Raw genomic sequence first — 13,312 nt, 5'->3', positions numbered from 1 at the left:
AATAAACTAATAAAGTATAATACCAGTTTCAGCAATCGTTCTCCCTCAAAGTTTATATGACACGCCCAACTCGGAAACTATAGGGTATCAACATTTTCTCCGAGTTTCCAGAGATTAACTTGACAAGTTCGTGTCCTATTTTCTTACAAGGAAATCCGTTGTTATGATCATTCCGATTGCAAGCGAAGACAGCATAAGTACACGGCTCATCATCCATATCTGATAATTTCACAATCATCAAGCATTGATAGACTGGTGATTCATGACCAGGATGTGACGGTGTCTCTCTCAGGTGTTGGGTCACGCACACACACACACACACACACACACACAGTCAGACTCACTCGGAGTGAACACACATGAGCGACAATTATTCAGCCGTTCAAGAGCATTTCTGACATCTCTGGTGAGTTGATTTATGCTGTAATAATATTTGTTTAGGCTAATTTAGTAGAATGAAAGACTTTTATGCTTAATTAGACGCTAGTCTTTCTGTAAAGGAACGCTTCTTCATAGGGTTTAGTGAATCCATGTGTACTAACTTAACTTTGACATCAATTTACCTAGACTATGTATTATTGGTCAGAAAAATTCAGGAAAACAGGGTCACACTTTAGATTAGGGTCCAATTCTCACTATTAACGAACTATTAACTTAACAATTAGGCTACTGCTTATTAATAGTTAGTAAGGTAGTTGTCAAGTTTAGGTATTGTAGAATATGGTCATGCAGAATAAGGCATTAATATGTGCTTTATAAGTGGCCTACTAATATGCATGCTAAGAAGTGGGAGTTGGACCCTAAAGTGTTACCCAAAAGTTACACATAAAAAGTCTAAATGGCATTGGATTAGATACATCAAACTAAGTGTCGTTAATTTTAAAGAACGATAACACAAGCACACATCTAAAATGTTTTACATGATAAAACAAAATAGGTTGTTCATAATGAGGATGAAAGTGTGGTTGTAAAAAGCATATTCAATGTGATGAAATTCACCTTTGCTTAATAGTGAGAACTTTAGAAGAACTGACTTAATAAATGAACACAAATCACAAATTGCATTTCAAAAATAAACATTCTATTTTGTGATCTAATGCGATGAAATACACATTTTAAGTGTGACTCTTAAAAATAAAGATTTCAAAAGTTGTTGTTTTTCCAGCAATGCCATAGATTAGAAGAACCATGTCTGGTTCCCCAAGGAACCTTTCAGTGAACAGTTCTAAAAAAGAACTCCTCTAAGTGTGAAGAACATTTTATTCATCTTTTCCACTATAAAGAACATTTTGTGGAATGGAAAGGTTCCATGGATGTTAAAGGTTCTTCACGGAACCATAATTGCAGATAAAGAACCTTTATTTTTGAGTGTACACACATCACACATAAAACACTGAGGTAAACTCAACAGCGTCTCAAGTCCTGCTCTGACTTGCCTGAACGCTAGAAGGGAATGTTCCTCTTTTCTTTCTTTTTTACGCCCATCTGTTTTCCCAGGTCTTCATATGATGCACCTTCTCACCTGTGTTTTTAGTTTAAGTACAATTTTTTTGTGTCTTTGTGAATATATTCTGTAGTCGTGCCACAATAGCATTTTGTTGTTGTTGTTGTTGTTCTACAAAGAGCTTTAACCTTTAGCTGATGATGAATGCCACCTTCAGCATTCACTATTATTAAGCGTATTTGTTTTAGTGAATTGTACGAACAAAGGCCAAACTGGGTGTGTTTTTCCACGTAAAAGGATTTCGCAATGCGAGTGACACATGGAGTGTCATTGGAAGGCTGCAGGTTAATAAATCACAAAGCTTTTCAGTTCAACCTGAACCATTTGCATACTCAGGTACTATGTTCCTATACAGTTCAATTAAAAAGGCCTCTAGTTATACATGAAGCTGGAATTACCAGTTGCTAAATGTGCGAAATGACAGAATGACAAGAGATATTAAAAAGATTTTCTAGCTCTAATCTTTGCAATCTTGTTTGTTTTTTACATTAATTGGTTAAAGAATAAATTAAATATTATTTCTGATAAAGTAAAAATAATACAATTTCTGATATTTATAACATTTAAAAATAATAATAATAATCTTAATAAAAATGACATAATATGCCAAAGAATTTTTGAGCATTTTTTAAGGAATTCATTCTTTTAATGAAGCCTTTTTCATATGAAAAAAATATTAAAATGATTGATTTAAAAACGTATTCATGATTTTTTTAAAAACTGCATTTAGGTTATTGGATTTACAAATAGCACTAATTAATTTTTAATGCCCTGATTTATTATTTCAAACAATTAAAAAAAATTATTATTATTATTTTACAGTTAATGCTACAGACTGATATTTTTGTTTGATAGCAATATTTAAATCATTGTACAAGTTGCATTTTAATGTATTTTGAATAAAATAAAATAAATGCAAATTTATTTTATAACCTTTAAAAAATATGATATATTTATTTATTATATTTTATATTTAATGCAACAGACTGAAACAATTATAAAAATGAATACTGATTTTATTATTCTTATTTAAAGGTTGTTATATATATAAGGTAGGAAGGCAAAATGATGAGATCCCTTCATTTGATGGATTTTTGAAGGCAGCATAGATGTATCCTTCACTGCCTTTAATATCCCACAATCCTGTGCGTTCCATTCCTTGACAGTTGAGCTAAAAAAATGTATAAATATGGCGTCTGAAAGTTGCGGTGTCTGGTCAGTTTGTGTGTAAATGTACGTTTTTGACCAACGTTTTCCATTTCTGATGTCATTTCTAGCGAAAAATTATTGTAGTCATTAAATATTTGCTTAGTTTTCACCAAAGCTCGCTCTATTTTGCTGTAGATCATTAAACCATTACACTTCCTCAAGCCTATCAGTTTTGTGAGGGGCCTTCATGCGCAAATGTTGCCTACAAAGCCATTGCCTGATAAGGCAGCGAGGCAACAAGTCAGTTGCCTAATTAGTCTACCAGCCCTGTGAGCATGTGAACAGGTGGGAGAGGCTCGTCCGATAAGTTCTTACTCAGCAATAATTGGATTTGATGAACACTCTCTAAAGGCATGAGTAACAGCAAGCCTGTCTGCCAGAATGACTAACCAGAATTCTGTTTTTAATTAGGCGAAGTAGAAAAATCAAGCACTCACATTCTCCTCAGAAAACTAGCTCTTATCATGCCTGACTTCCAAAAATGAGCTATTTTAACTTTTATTTTCAGGTTGTTATCTTGATCTCGAACTTTTGGATGTTGCTCAATCGAACACGCAAGACAAGAGCATCTCGTTTGAATGTAAACATTTCAAACATGATGACGGTTGTGAATGATCCCACACGCGAACATGTGAGTTTTCGGCCTCAGGCATCAACAATTTCAGGTGTCCTCCTAGTACCCTAATCCGCACATGTCTCAGCCTGCCTCCTTGCTCACATCCAGCCCCGAACCGAGTGGGAAAACGGCCCGTGTTTCTTGTTTTCAACCGCAAACGATTGCTGTGATCTGTCTTGTTGCAACAACAATGAGTCACCGTTGAATTCCTGGTGTTAAATACAGTATTGTACAGGAATGTTTAGGTAAAGCAGCTTTGAGTCGAGGTGTTTACTAAGGGATGAGTTTGAGTGGAGGATTTTGTTTTCTTTTGTCACCCTCCTGTTGAAATCTAATGGTTCAGTGCACTTCATGCAGGAACAGGCCTTCAAGTGAATCTGCGTGTTTGGGAAGTGGGATCATATGTGTGTGTTTTGAAATAGATCTCAGTGTAACGTGTGTTTTTGTTCTACAGATGTAGACGGGACAGTGGACAAGGTTTATTTCCACTCCTTCAGCATCCAGCATCATGGACTACCACTTTTGGCCACGAAAACTCTCAAAGGATAAACGTATTTGGATACGGACGCCTACATATAGCCCAATCTACTATGGAAAAACATGAGTTAAATGCTGATTGTTAAATATGCTAAATATTGAAGTTATCATTTTGTAGTTTTTTTTTTTTTAGTCAAGAACAAAGCCATGTATTATCCTCTGTTATCCTTCATCGTTCTGCATGGCATCTTTCTGACATTTGCCTACACTGGATGGAGCAATCTGAATAGCACCCCCCGAAAAACCATTCAATATGAAGGTAAGAGTCTTCTTTCTTGAGTTTACAATTGAGTACAACTGTACTCAGCAAATGTAGCAAATACAGCACACAAATCTCATGTTTGTCTATTAGATATGTTATAGAAACTACTATCTAACATAAAAGTACACAACCGACGTCTGTACATCAACTTATTAGTGTGATTTTGACATGCGACACCTCTTTTTGTCTGTATCTTTTAATTAAAATATATGACAATGTAAATCACAATTTTGACTTAATGTATCAAAATTATATTTAAATCATTGTTGTGAAACTTTAATGATTAACTGATTTTAATTTAATTTCTAAACCAAAAACGCACTAAAAATAGTTAAACATCAATAAATAATTTCATAAAATGTTCATAAAATTTTTACACAAATTGTAGTGTTGAGTGCATTCATCAAGCTCAATAGTCAACCCTGTTATTGTAAGAATAAAATATCAAACAAATATTTTGTTTTCTAAAAAGTATTTCTTTTATCGGGGTTTATCGGGGTTTATCGGGGTGTATCGGGGTGTATCGGGGTGGTGGCGGCGCAATGGATAAGACACATGCCTTTGGTGTGAGAGACCGGGTTCGAATCCACTGTGAGACACCAATGTGTCCTTGACCAAGACACTTAACCCCTAGTTGCTCCAGAGGCGTGCGACCTCTGACATATATAGCAATTGTAAGTCGCTTTGGATAAAAGTGTCAGCTAAATGTAAAATGTAAATGTAAAAAGTAGTTTTCATATACTAGTTTAGAAATAACTACAAAAGAACATTTGATACCTGGTAGTTTAATTTGCAGCCCTGTTACTTGCAACACATTCTACCATTGTTTTTTTTAATGTAAATAAATATATATTTATTTATTTTATAAACCTGAAAAAAAAAAAAAAAATTATGTAAAAAAGGAACTTACAAAATTACAAAAACCAGGGTTTTTAGTATGTAGACATGTCGCCAAATGTTGGTAATAGGTTTGAAAATCCCCATAGTGCGCAACATTCGATTTCCAGAAGTAAAAGTCCTATTCATTTTCTCCATACAGAAATTTACTTTGAACTATAACTTATAAACCTTTAAAGACCGACCTACTGTGAGGTACGAGGTTGTTAATCGATAATATTTGATTGTGTTGAAGGGCATTAGCCCGCATTATTTCAACTTAGTTTTAAAATAATCGTGTTTAACGGGAATTTGTGGTGAAAACTACATAAACCATAATGCTGTACAGAAAATTCCACCAATCAGAGAGTTCGAGACGATCAAAATGCAAGCTCTTTAGCTCCGCCCACTCACACGAAGCACTGCGAATGGTGTAATCGAGTCAATCTCCCTATAGTACACTCTCAAAATACTTAATTTGTGTATGTGCCTCTGTTTTTAATTCGATTATGCAGTTCGCAATGCTTCATGGGATTGTAGTTCTTTCCCTCACTAAAGTACCTTTGTATTTTTATCCAATTTTCAAATACTTTTTTGCTTCAAATCAAAGTTTGTGAATCAAAGTTTTGATTCACCTTGTGGCTGGTTGGCTTGGTTCATGGCTAATAACGCTTTAATGAAGACTTTTTTTAAATCCCTATGGAAAAATTGGTAACACTTTAGTTTAGGGTCCAATTCTCACTATTAACTAGTTGCTTATTAGCATGCATATTACTAGGATATTGACTGTTTATTAGTACTTATAAAGCAGATATTAATGCCTTATTCTGCATGACCATATTCTACATCCCTTGATCCAACCCAATACCTAAACTTAACAACTAACTATTAATAAGCAGTAATTAAGAGTTTATTAAGACAAAAGTTTTAGTTAATAGTGAGAATTGGACCCTAATCTAAAAAGTGTGACCGAAAAAATACTTCCGGAATCAGTGCTGCTGAAAAAGAGGGCGAAGGCTGTTGCACTCTATAGCAAATGAATGAAAAATAAAACCTCCTGCATGTTCACATATATATTTAATATTTACTTTGACCTCCTGTGGTTGCTGATCAAACATCCTCCGAAGGTTAAGGACTTCCTTTAGAGTTTAACTCTAATTGAACCATGTTCGTGTTTGGATATAGTACTTGACTGACAAATAGAAAACTCATTGTTATTCTACATGCATTTATGTTTTTGTCCTTAGATAACCATGTGATCATGTTTAAAGAGGAAGGTGTCTGGAATTACTCCACAATGCTGATTAGGGAGGATCTGGGTTTGCTGGTGTTGGGGGCGAGAGAGGCCGTCTACGCCCTTGACATAAACAATATCTCCGTTGCCAAGTCTAAGGTGCCGGTTTGATTTCCTTTCCTTTATCTTTTGGCAACAACAAGACAGAATTCTTCCACCCTGTTTCAAAAAAGCACATCTGTATAGTCTGTATTGATTTCTCTCCACCCATCAGGTGCTTTGGAAGGTTACAGAAGAGAAACAAAAGGAGTGCACCTCCAAAGGAAAACTTCCTGACGTGAGTAAAGATCTCTGTAACTGCCACACATTCTCACAAAGACACTAAACACATCAGCTTAAATACTTTGAACAAGGGAGTTTGTTTTTCTATATGATATCAAAAATCTGATTACCTTTTCAGATCGACTGTCATAATTATGTACGGATGCTGCATCAAATGAACAACAGCATGATGTACGTGTGCGGAACAAACGCCTTTAGCCCAACCTGCGATTACATAGTAAGTGACATAACCAGAATTTTAATATTTACACATTTCCTATATTATTATATTTAATAATTTGAAATATAAATCCTTAATTCTATTGTGAACATATATATATATTAAAGTATAAAGACCAAAAAAAAGAAATAATTGGCTTTTACATTGTTATTCTACTCACTGCTTGCATTTCGCAATCACTTTCTTCCTGGTATGAGATTAGGAATGTCAGGTGTTATGTCATCCATCAAGCGCTTGTGTAATAATGCTAAAAAACAAGATAAAAAACCTTGCGTTAATTGCATTTGTCTGAACAGACGTACAATGATGGGCAGCTGAAGCTGGAGGGAAAGCTGGAAGACGGGAGGGGGAAATGTCCTTTCGATCCGTTCCAGAGATCCTCTTCTGTTATGGTTGGTATGTATGTCGTCCATGCAGGTTTTTTTAGCAGTTTAAAGTGTCCTTTTATGCTTTTTTCGAATATAACCTTTCATGCATTGTGTAATATAGCTGTTTGTGAAGGTAAAAAGACAGCAAAGTTTTAAAGATCAAAGTGCACGACAAATTAAGATATTGTCTCTTAAAAGAAAGAATCGATTTAAACTCCCGAAAAGAGTCGTCAGCAATTCAAGTCTCACTTCCTGTTACAAACCTACGTAACAATGTAAGAAATTTGCATAATGCCAGTCTACCGTCTTCATTGGCTGCCCGTGAACAACGTCTACTTTGACTAGCCCTCAAACATTGTAGTTGTAGCTGAGACTGGAAGACTTTGATTTGTGCTGTCGACATTTTGGGAACACTCACGCTGGAACTGATATAGAAAAAACTACGCTGTCTGGTAGTATTATTGTGTATCGAGTGCTGAGGAAGCCTCTAGAGCTAAAATTCAGATATGGTAATAGCGTTTCGTTTCCGACACGCACTGTAAGTGGAAGACCAATCACAACAGACTGGGCCATCTGACCAATCAGAGCAGAGTAGACCAATCATAACAGACTGGGCCATCTGACCAATCAGAGCAGAGTAGACCAATCATAACAGACTGGGCCATCTGACCAATCAGAGCAGAGTAGACCAATCATAACAGACTGGGTCATCCGACCAATCAGAGCAGTGTAGACCAATGACATCAGACTGAACCATCTGACCAATCAGAGCAGAGTAGACCCATCACAACAGACTGAGCCATCTGACCAATCAGAGAAGAGTGGAGGTTTTAGAGAGACTGAATCTTCAAACTAACCGTTTTCAGACTCTTTGAGAAAAGATGTGGTGTGCAATGTTTATTATGAGAAAATTGTAAACCTTTTGTAGGAGACTTCCAAAACAAAGTTAGGAACCTTTAAAATAACATAATATGGGCACTTTAAATGCATTGTGGAGGGGGGAAAAATTATATATATATTTATTTATTTATTTTTCCATAGATGAAGAACTGTATTCTGCCACGTCCTTTAACTTTCTGGGTTCGGACCCGGTCCTACTCCGCACCTCTCCCATTACACTGCGCACAGTGTTAATGAGCTTCAATGGTATGTCAGACTTCCTCCAGGAAACAAAGATTAATTACAGGCTTTTATTATTCTAATTGTAGATTAATAAAAGGCTTTGTGTGAATAATAATCTAGTATTTATTAATATTTTGAATTAGCTTTTTTGAATTATATTCTCATTTTAATTTAAGTTTTAGTAATTTTGTTATGTGCTTTTGTCGTTTTTTTAATTTTAATAATATTTCCATATAGCTTTTATTTATTTCTATTTCAGTTTTAGTAATTCTACATCAACTTAAAGTTAGTGTTTAGTAATGTACTATTAAGTTTGTAATTGTTAGTAATTTACTTCAACTTATTTTAGTTAGTTGCCAAGGAAACGGTTTTTTATGCACGATTTATATTACATTTTTAGCTATTTTCAGTTATATAAAACAACTTTTAATAGTTTTATTTTTAGTTCACAATAACAACTGCTCCGAACATAGTGAAAAATCACATTTCATTACCCACTCAAGAGCCAAGCTTCATCTACATGGACGTGGTCCCAGAAAGTGAGGACAGTCCTGAGGGCGACGATGACAAAGTCTACATGTTCTTCAGTGAGAACGCCGTGGAGTACGACTTCTACAACAAGCTTGTGGTGTCGCGTGTCGCCAGAGTCTGCAAGGTAACCCTTCACTGGTCCTTTTAACCGGTGCAAACGGAAGGATTTAGCATATTTAGCCCTGATCTTGTAAAGACTTTTGTCATTTTCCCGTTTTACAGGGTGATATGGGTGGTCAAAGGACCCTCCAAAGGAAATGGACCTCCTTCTTGAAGGCTCGTCTGGACTGCTCCGTCCCCGAGCCCAGTCTGCCCTACGTCATACAGGACGTCTTCCATGTCCGCCACAAGAAATGGAGGAAAAGTGTATTTTACGCTGTCTTCACCTCTCAATCGTAAGTTTTGTCCTGCGTGGTCTTGCATCTGAATTCACTCATTCGTTCAGTTGACAGTTGTGTTTGTGTATGCAGGAGCTCAACAGATCAGTCTTCAGCGGTATGTGCATTTAATGTAACCGACATCAGCGAGGTGTTCTCTCGTGGCAAATTTAAGACGGAGGTGAGCGTGGAAATGTCTGATGTGAAGTGGGTCACGTACAACGGAGAGCTTCCTGTCCCCCGACCAGGAGCTGTGAGTGGTCATTAATAGTCTTATATATAGTCTTTAAGGGGATGTATGTAATATTTAAGATGTTAAAATAGTTCAAAAAACTATGTACCAGAATTTTTTTGAGATATACTATGGTTTACTTTAAGAACCCTATTTATATAACATGGTATTTAAATTCTGCTGTAACGAATGTCAAATAATATACTGATATTATCAGTATATAAAGTAAAAAAAAGTGTAAAAAAAACCCATCACATTTTTCATGTGCAATATTCACAGTGCATCAACAACGCAGCGAGGAGTTTGGGAATAAAAGGGTCGCTGGATCTCCCTGATAAAACCCTACAGTTCATCCGAGACCGGCCTCTCATGGACGACGCGGTCCGTCCAATCACAGGCAAGCCCCTGCTGCTCAAGAGAGGCCCGGTGTTGACCCGCCTTGTGGTAGACGTCGTAACTGCATCGGACGGACAGTCCTATCCTGTGATGTTTGTCGGCACTGGTGAGATTCCCTTTAGCCTCTAGGGCGGAGCAGCTCTTAAAGTCAGTTAGAGGGTGTGTGTAAACTGTCATTGAGGAATGTTAATTGTACCTTGGACTGAGCTATTGCATTTTTTTTGTTTTGTTTTTTTTGAGTAGTGTTAAAAAGCTGGATGTAGAATTTTGTTTTTGTAGTGAAAGTCAAATTGTTTTCTGTTTTCCATTAGAAAACGGTTATGTGCAGAAAGCTGTGAACTATGATGGAGAAATACATGTCATTGAGGAAGTTAAATTGTTTCAGAACACGGAGCCGATTGACATCCTACGACTTAACCAGAATCAGGTACGCAATACTGGGGATGGGTATAAGAGTTGCTAATTCAATTATATTCAGATTTGATTTAATTCAGATTCATTTGCTTATAACTCACTTTAATGTTAATTTTGCTTCCATAAGAAACAGTATTAACTAAAGTAAGGAGTAATTTCCACATAATTACATTGTTTTTGTTATGACTCTTAATTGCTAATGATTAGAAAGCCAAAGTGGTGGATTATTTAGTTGCATAGTTCATCATGAAAAAAAGCATGAATCATCATGAGTTGTCTGTGTGGTCCAGTTGTACGCAGGCTCTGCGTCCGGGGTCGTACAAATGCCCGTCAGCAACTGCAGTCGTTATTCTTCCTGTCTGGACTGTGTGCTGGCCAGAGACCCTTACTGTTCCTGGGACGTCACCGCTCTGCGGTGCTCTAGATTACCCACATCACCTGAGGTTGCAAAAGGGTAAGACACTCGCACACAAGAACAATCCCATATCAAGGAAGAATTGAGAAAAAAAATCCTGTCACTTACAGGATGAAGTGTCGTTCCAAAACAAAGACTTTCCCAAAACAGATTGTTTTGTTTTTCAGCAAATTAAAAAAAAGTAATAATTTAAAATGTTAACATTTAATTAAAGGTGCAGTAAGCGATTTCTGAGAAACACTGTTGATATTTGAAATCAACCCAAACAAACACACCCCTCCCTTTATTTAGCTCCGCCCCCAAAGAGCAAGTCTCTCTTTATCACAGCTGAAGTGAAGCAAAATAATGCTTTGCAGAAATTAAAGTGAAGATGACGAACAAACGACATGAACATTCGGTACACAAGAGTATACAAGCACGAGTTCATTGTTAGTTGCCAGCAGCACACCAGCTCCAGACAAACAATGACACTCAAAACTCTCCTGTTACTATAGCTAACATCACAACAGCTGGGCTGCGCTCAGCCCCGACAAAACATTGCCCGTTTTTTAAACAGAAACGGTGATGCGTTGAACACACTGTTCTGATGACGCAAGAGTTGCAACTATGGCAGCTGAGAAGGCCATTCTTTGTGTTCTCTGCACTTGCCTCCCAGAACAAAAGAGCACATCCCAATCGAGTGAAGGGATTGCTGAAACTGAAATGGAAGCACACATCTTACCTAATTCAGACTAATACACATCTATTTAGCCTCACATACTGACTTTATTTGTAGTTCATACTGTTTTAATACCCTGTATTTTCTTTCCCATTTTTAGGAAAAGCACTTAATTACCATTGTTTATTTCTATACCAAATGTCATACACTTACAATGAAGCTAAAAATATAAACAACTACATCATGTTGATATCCTATATTTTTACAATAAAACTTACGACAAACATGTCTTCTAATATCCTCAGTTGTTGCGTATACCGAGCTGCATCGAACACATTTGTAAATGACTTTCCTTGAACCCATTGTGCGAGTTCACTTTAATACCGCGTGCTTTATATACATGTCGCTGCTGATTGGACTGCAGTTCTGACACACCCACCAAACAAGAGAAAACGTATCTCAAACCCTGTTGCACACCGTTTCCAGGAAACATGACGTTCAACCCGGAAACCGTAGCAAAACGTTGCGCACCGTTTTGAACTTAAACGTGCCCCTGATTGGCTCACACCCCTATTGCTGATTGGCTCACTCTCTTTCCTCCCCATCATGAGTGGACACGCCCCCTACTGCTGATTGGCTCACTCTCTTTCCTCCCCATCATGAGTGGACACGCCCCCTACTGCTGATTGGCTCACTCTCTTTCCTCCCCATGAGTGGACACGCCCCCTACTGCTGATTGGCTCACTCTCTTTCCTCCCCATCATGAGTGGACACACCCCTACTGCTGATTGGCTCACTCTCTTTCCTCCCCATCATGAGTGGACACGCCCCTACTGCTGATTGGCTACAATGTGTGTGCTGCTCGGTCCAATCCACTTTCTCAGAAATCACTTAATGCACCTTAAAACAATAAAACTAAATTTCATTAAATTCAGTCAGTTTTTTTGTAGCTGAGGCTGAGTAAATCATTCCTTTAACCACCACTTTGCTTATCTAATATCTACCGGACTACATTTAGGTGTGTATAAACAACCCATACTGACAGTTCACGTCAACCTTTTTGCATTTTAGTAATCTGATACAAAGCCTGAAAGACGGGGATGCCACTCGATGCCCAACAACAGGTATGTAGTAACTTTTTTGTTCTGATTCCACATTAAAATCAGGGCTTTATTTAACATGTTTTCCCCTTCATCAGCTACTGTGGAACCAAAGATCTGCACCCTGGTGCTGGGAAACAACATCAGGTTGCTGTGTCAAGCCGACTCTAACCTGGCTCAGGTCAACTGGAACTTTGCTGGAAAGCCTCTCCCCTACTCAAACAGGAAGTACACTGTTTATAGTGATGGCATCCTTATCTACAACGCTTCAGCCAATGACGCTGGACTCTATACCTGCACGTCAGTCGAGCGGGCGAAAGGGAGACAGTACACCCAAACACTGGCCATTTATGACTTGCGTGAACGCTTACCAGTAGGTGTGACGGATAAGATTAAGACTACATTGGGAATACTTACTGAAAGCCACACAACATCACCAGGTTTGCATAAAATCGAAGAGACTCCTTCATATGTTATAAATCAGGGCAGTGAGAGGAAATGGGTGGTAATGCAAGTGGCGCTGGCCGTGATATCCGTTATGATGGCCTGTCTGCTGATCTGGAACTGGTACATGGGCCACATCTCTCCATTTATGTGCTGTGGGAGACAACCTATCAAAAGCCCCAGGAATCTTCTAGAAAGGAAATACATGGACACAGGAAATGATGCCGTGGACGCTAAACAGCCAATGGTCAGGTTGTGTGTCACAACAAACAGTAATATTGAAGCAACCAGCTTCCAAAGGAATAACAGTAATGGGGATACGACAACGGACATTCATATTTTTAAGTACATTACGGATGAGTCTGAGATTTAAGATTGATTGATTTTTTTAATATAATTTTTATACTTATTTATTTTTTATTACTAATAAAAATACAAATTCATAAATTTCAACT

General features: G+C 37.4%; 1 protein-coding gene across 1 annotated transcript; it reads left to right on the top strand.

Annotated features, from left to right (window-relative positions):
- Positions 1-234: 234 nt before the first annotated feature.
- Positions 235-13,310, top strand: LOC309476680 (semaphorin-4E). The gene is made up of 15 exons (XM_082139826.1): positions 235-406; positions 3,784-4,125; positions 6,252-6,397; positions 6,513-6,575; positions 6,699-6,797; positions 7,097-7,196; positions 8,210-8,314; positions 8,794-8,945; positions 9,044-9,216; positions 9,292-9,451; positions 9,710-9,932; positions 10,138-10,253; positions 10,531-10,694; positions 12,385-12,437; positions 12,512-13,310. The coding sequence occupies exons 2-15, from the start codon at positions 4,014-4,016 to the stop codon at positions 13,228-13,230; spliced, it is 2,385 nt and encodes a 794-aa protein (XP_081995952.1). The 5' UTR covers positions 235-406; positions 3,784-4,013; the 3' UTR covers positions 13,231-13,310.
- Positions 13,311-13,312: the final 2 nt, after the last annotated feature.

This window comes from Leuciscus leuciscus (assembly GCF_965113295.1).
Source record: "Leuciscus leuciscus genome assembly, chromosome: 15".
Lineage (NCBI taxonomy): Eukaryota > Metazoa > Chordata > Actinopteri > Cypriniformes > Leuciscidae > Leuciscus > Leuciscus leuciscus.
Note: the sequence above shows the minus strand (reverse complement) of the source record. Positions and strands in the feature narration are given on the sequence as shown.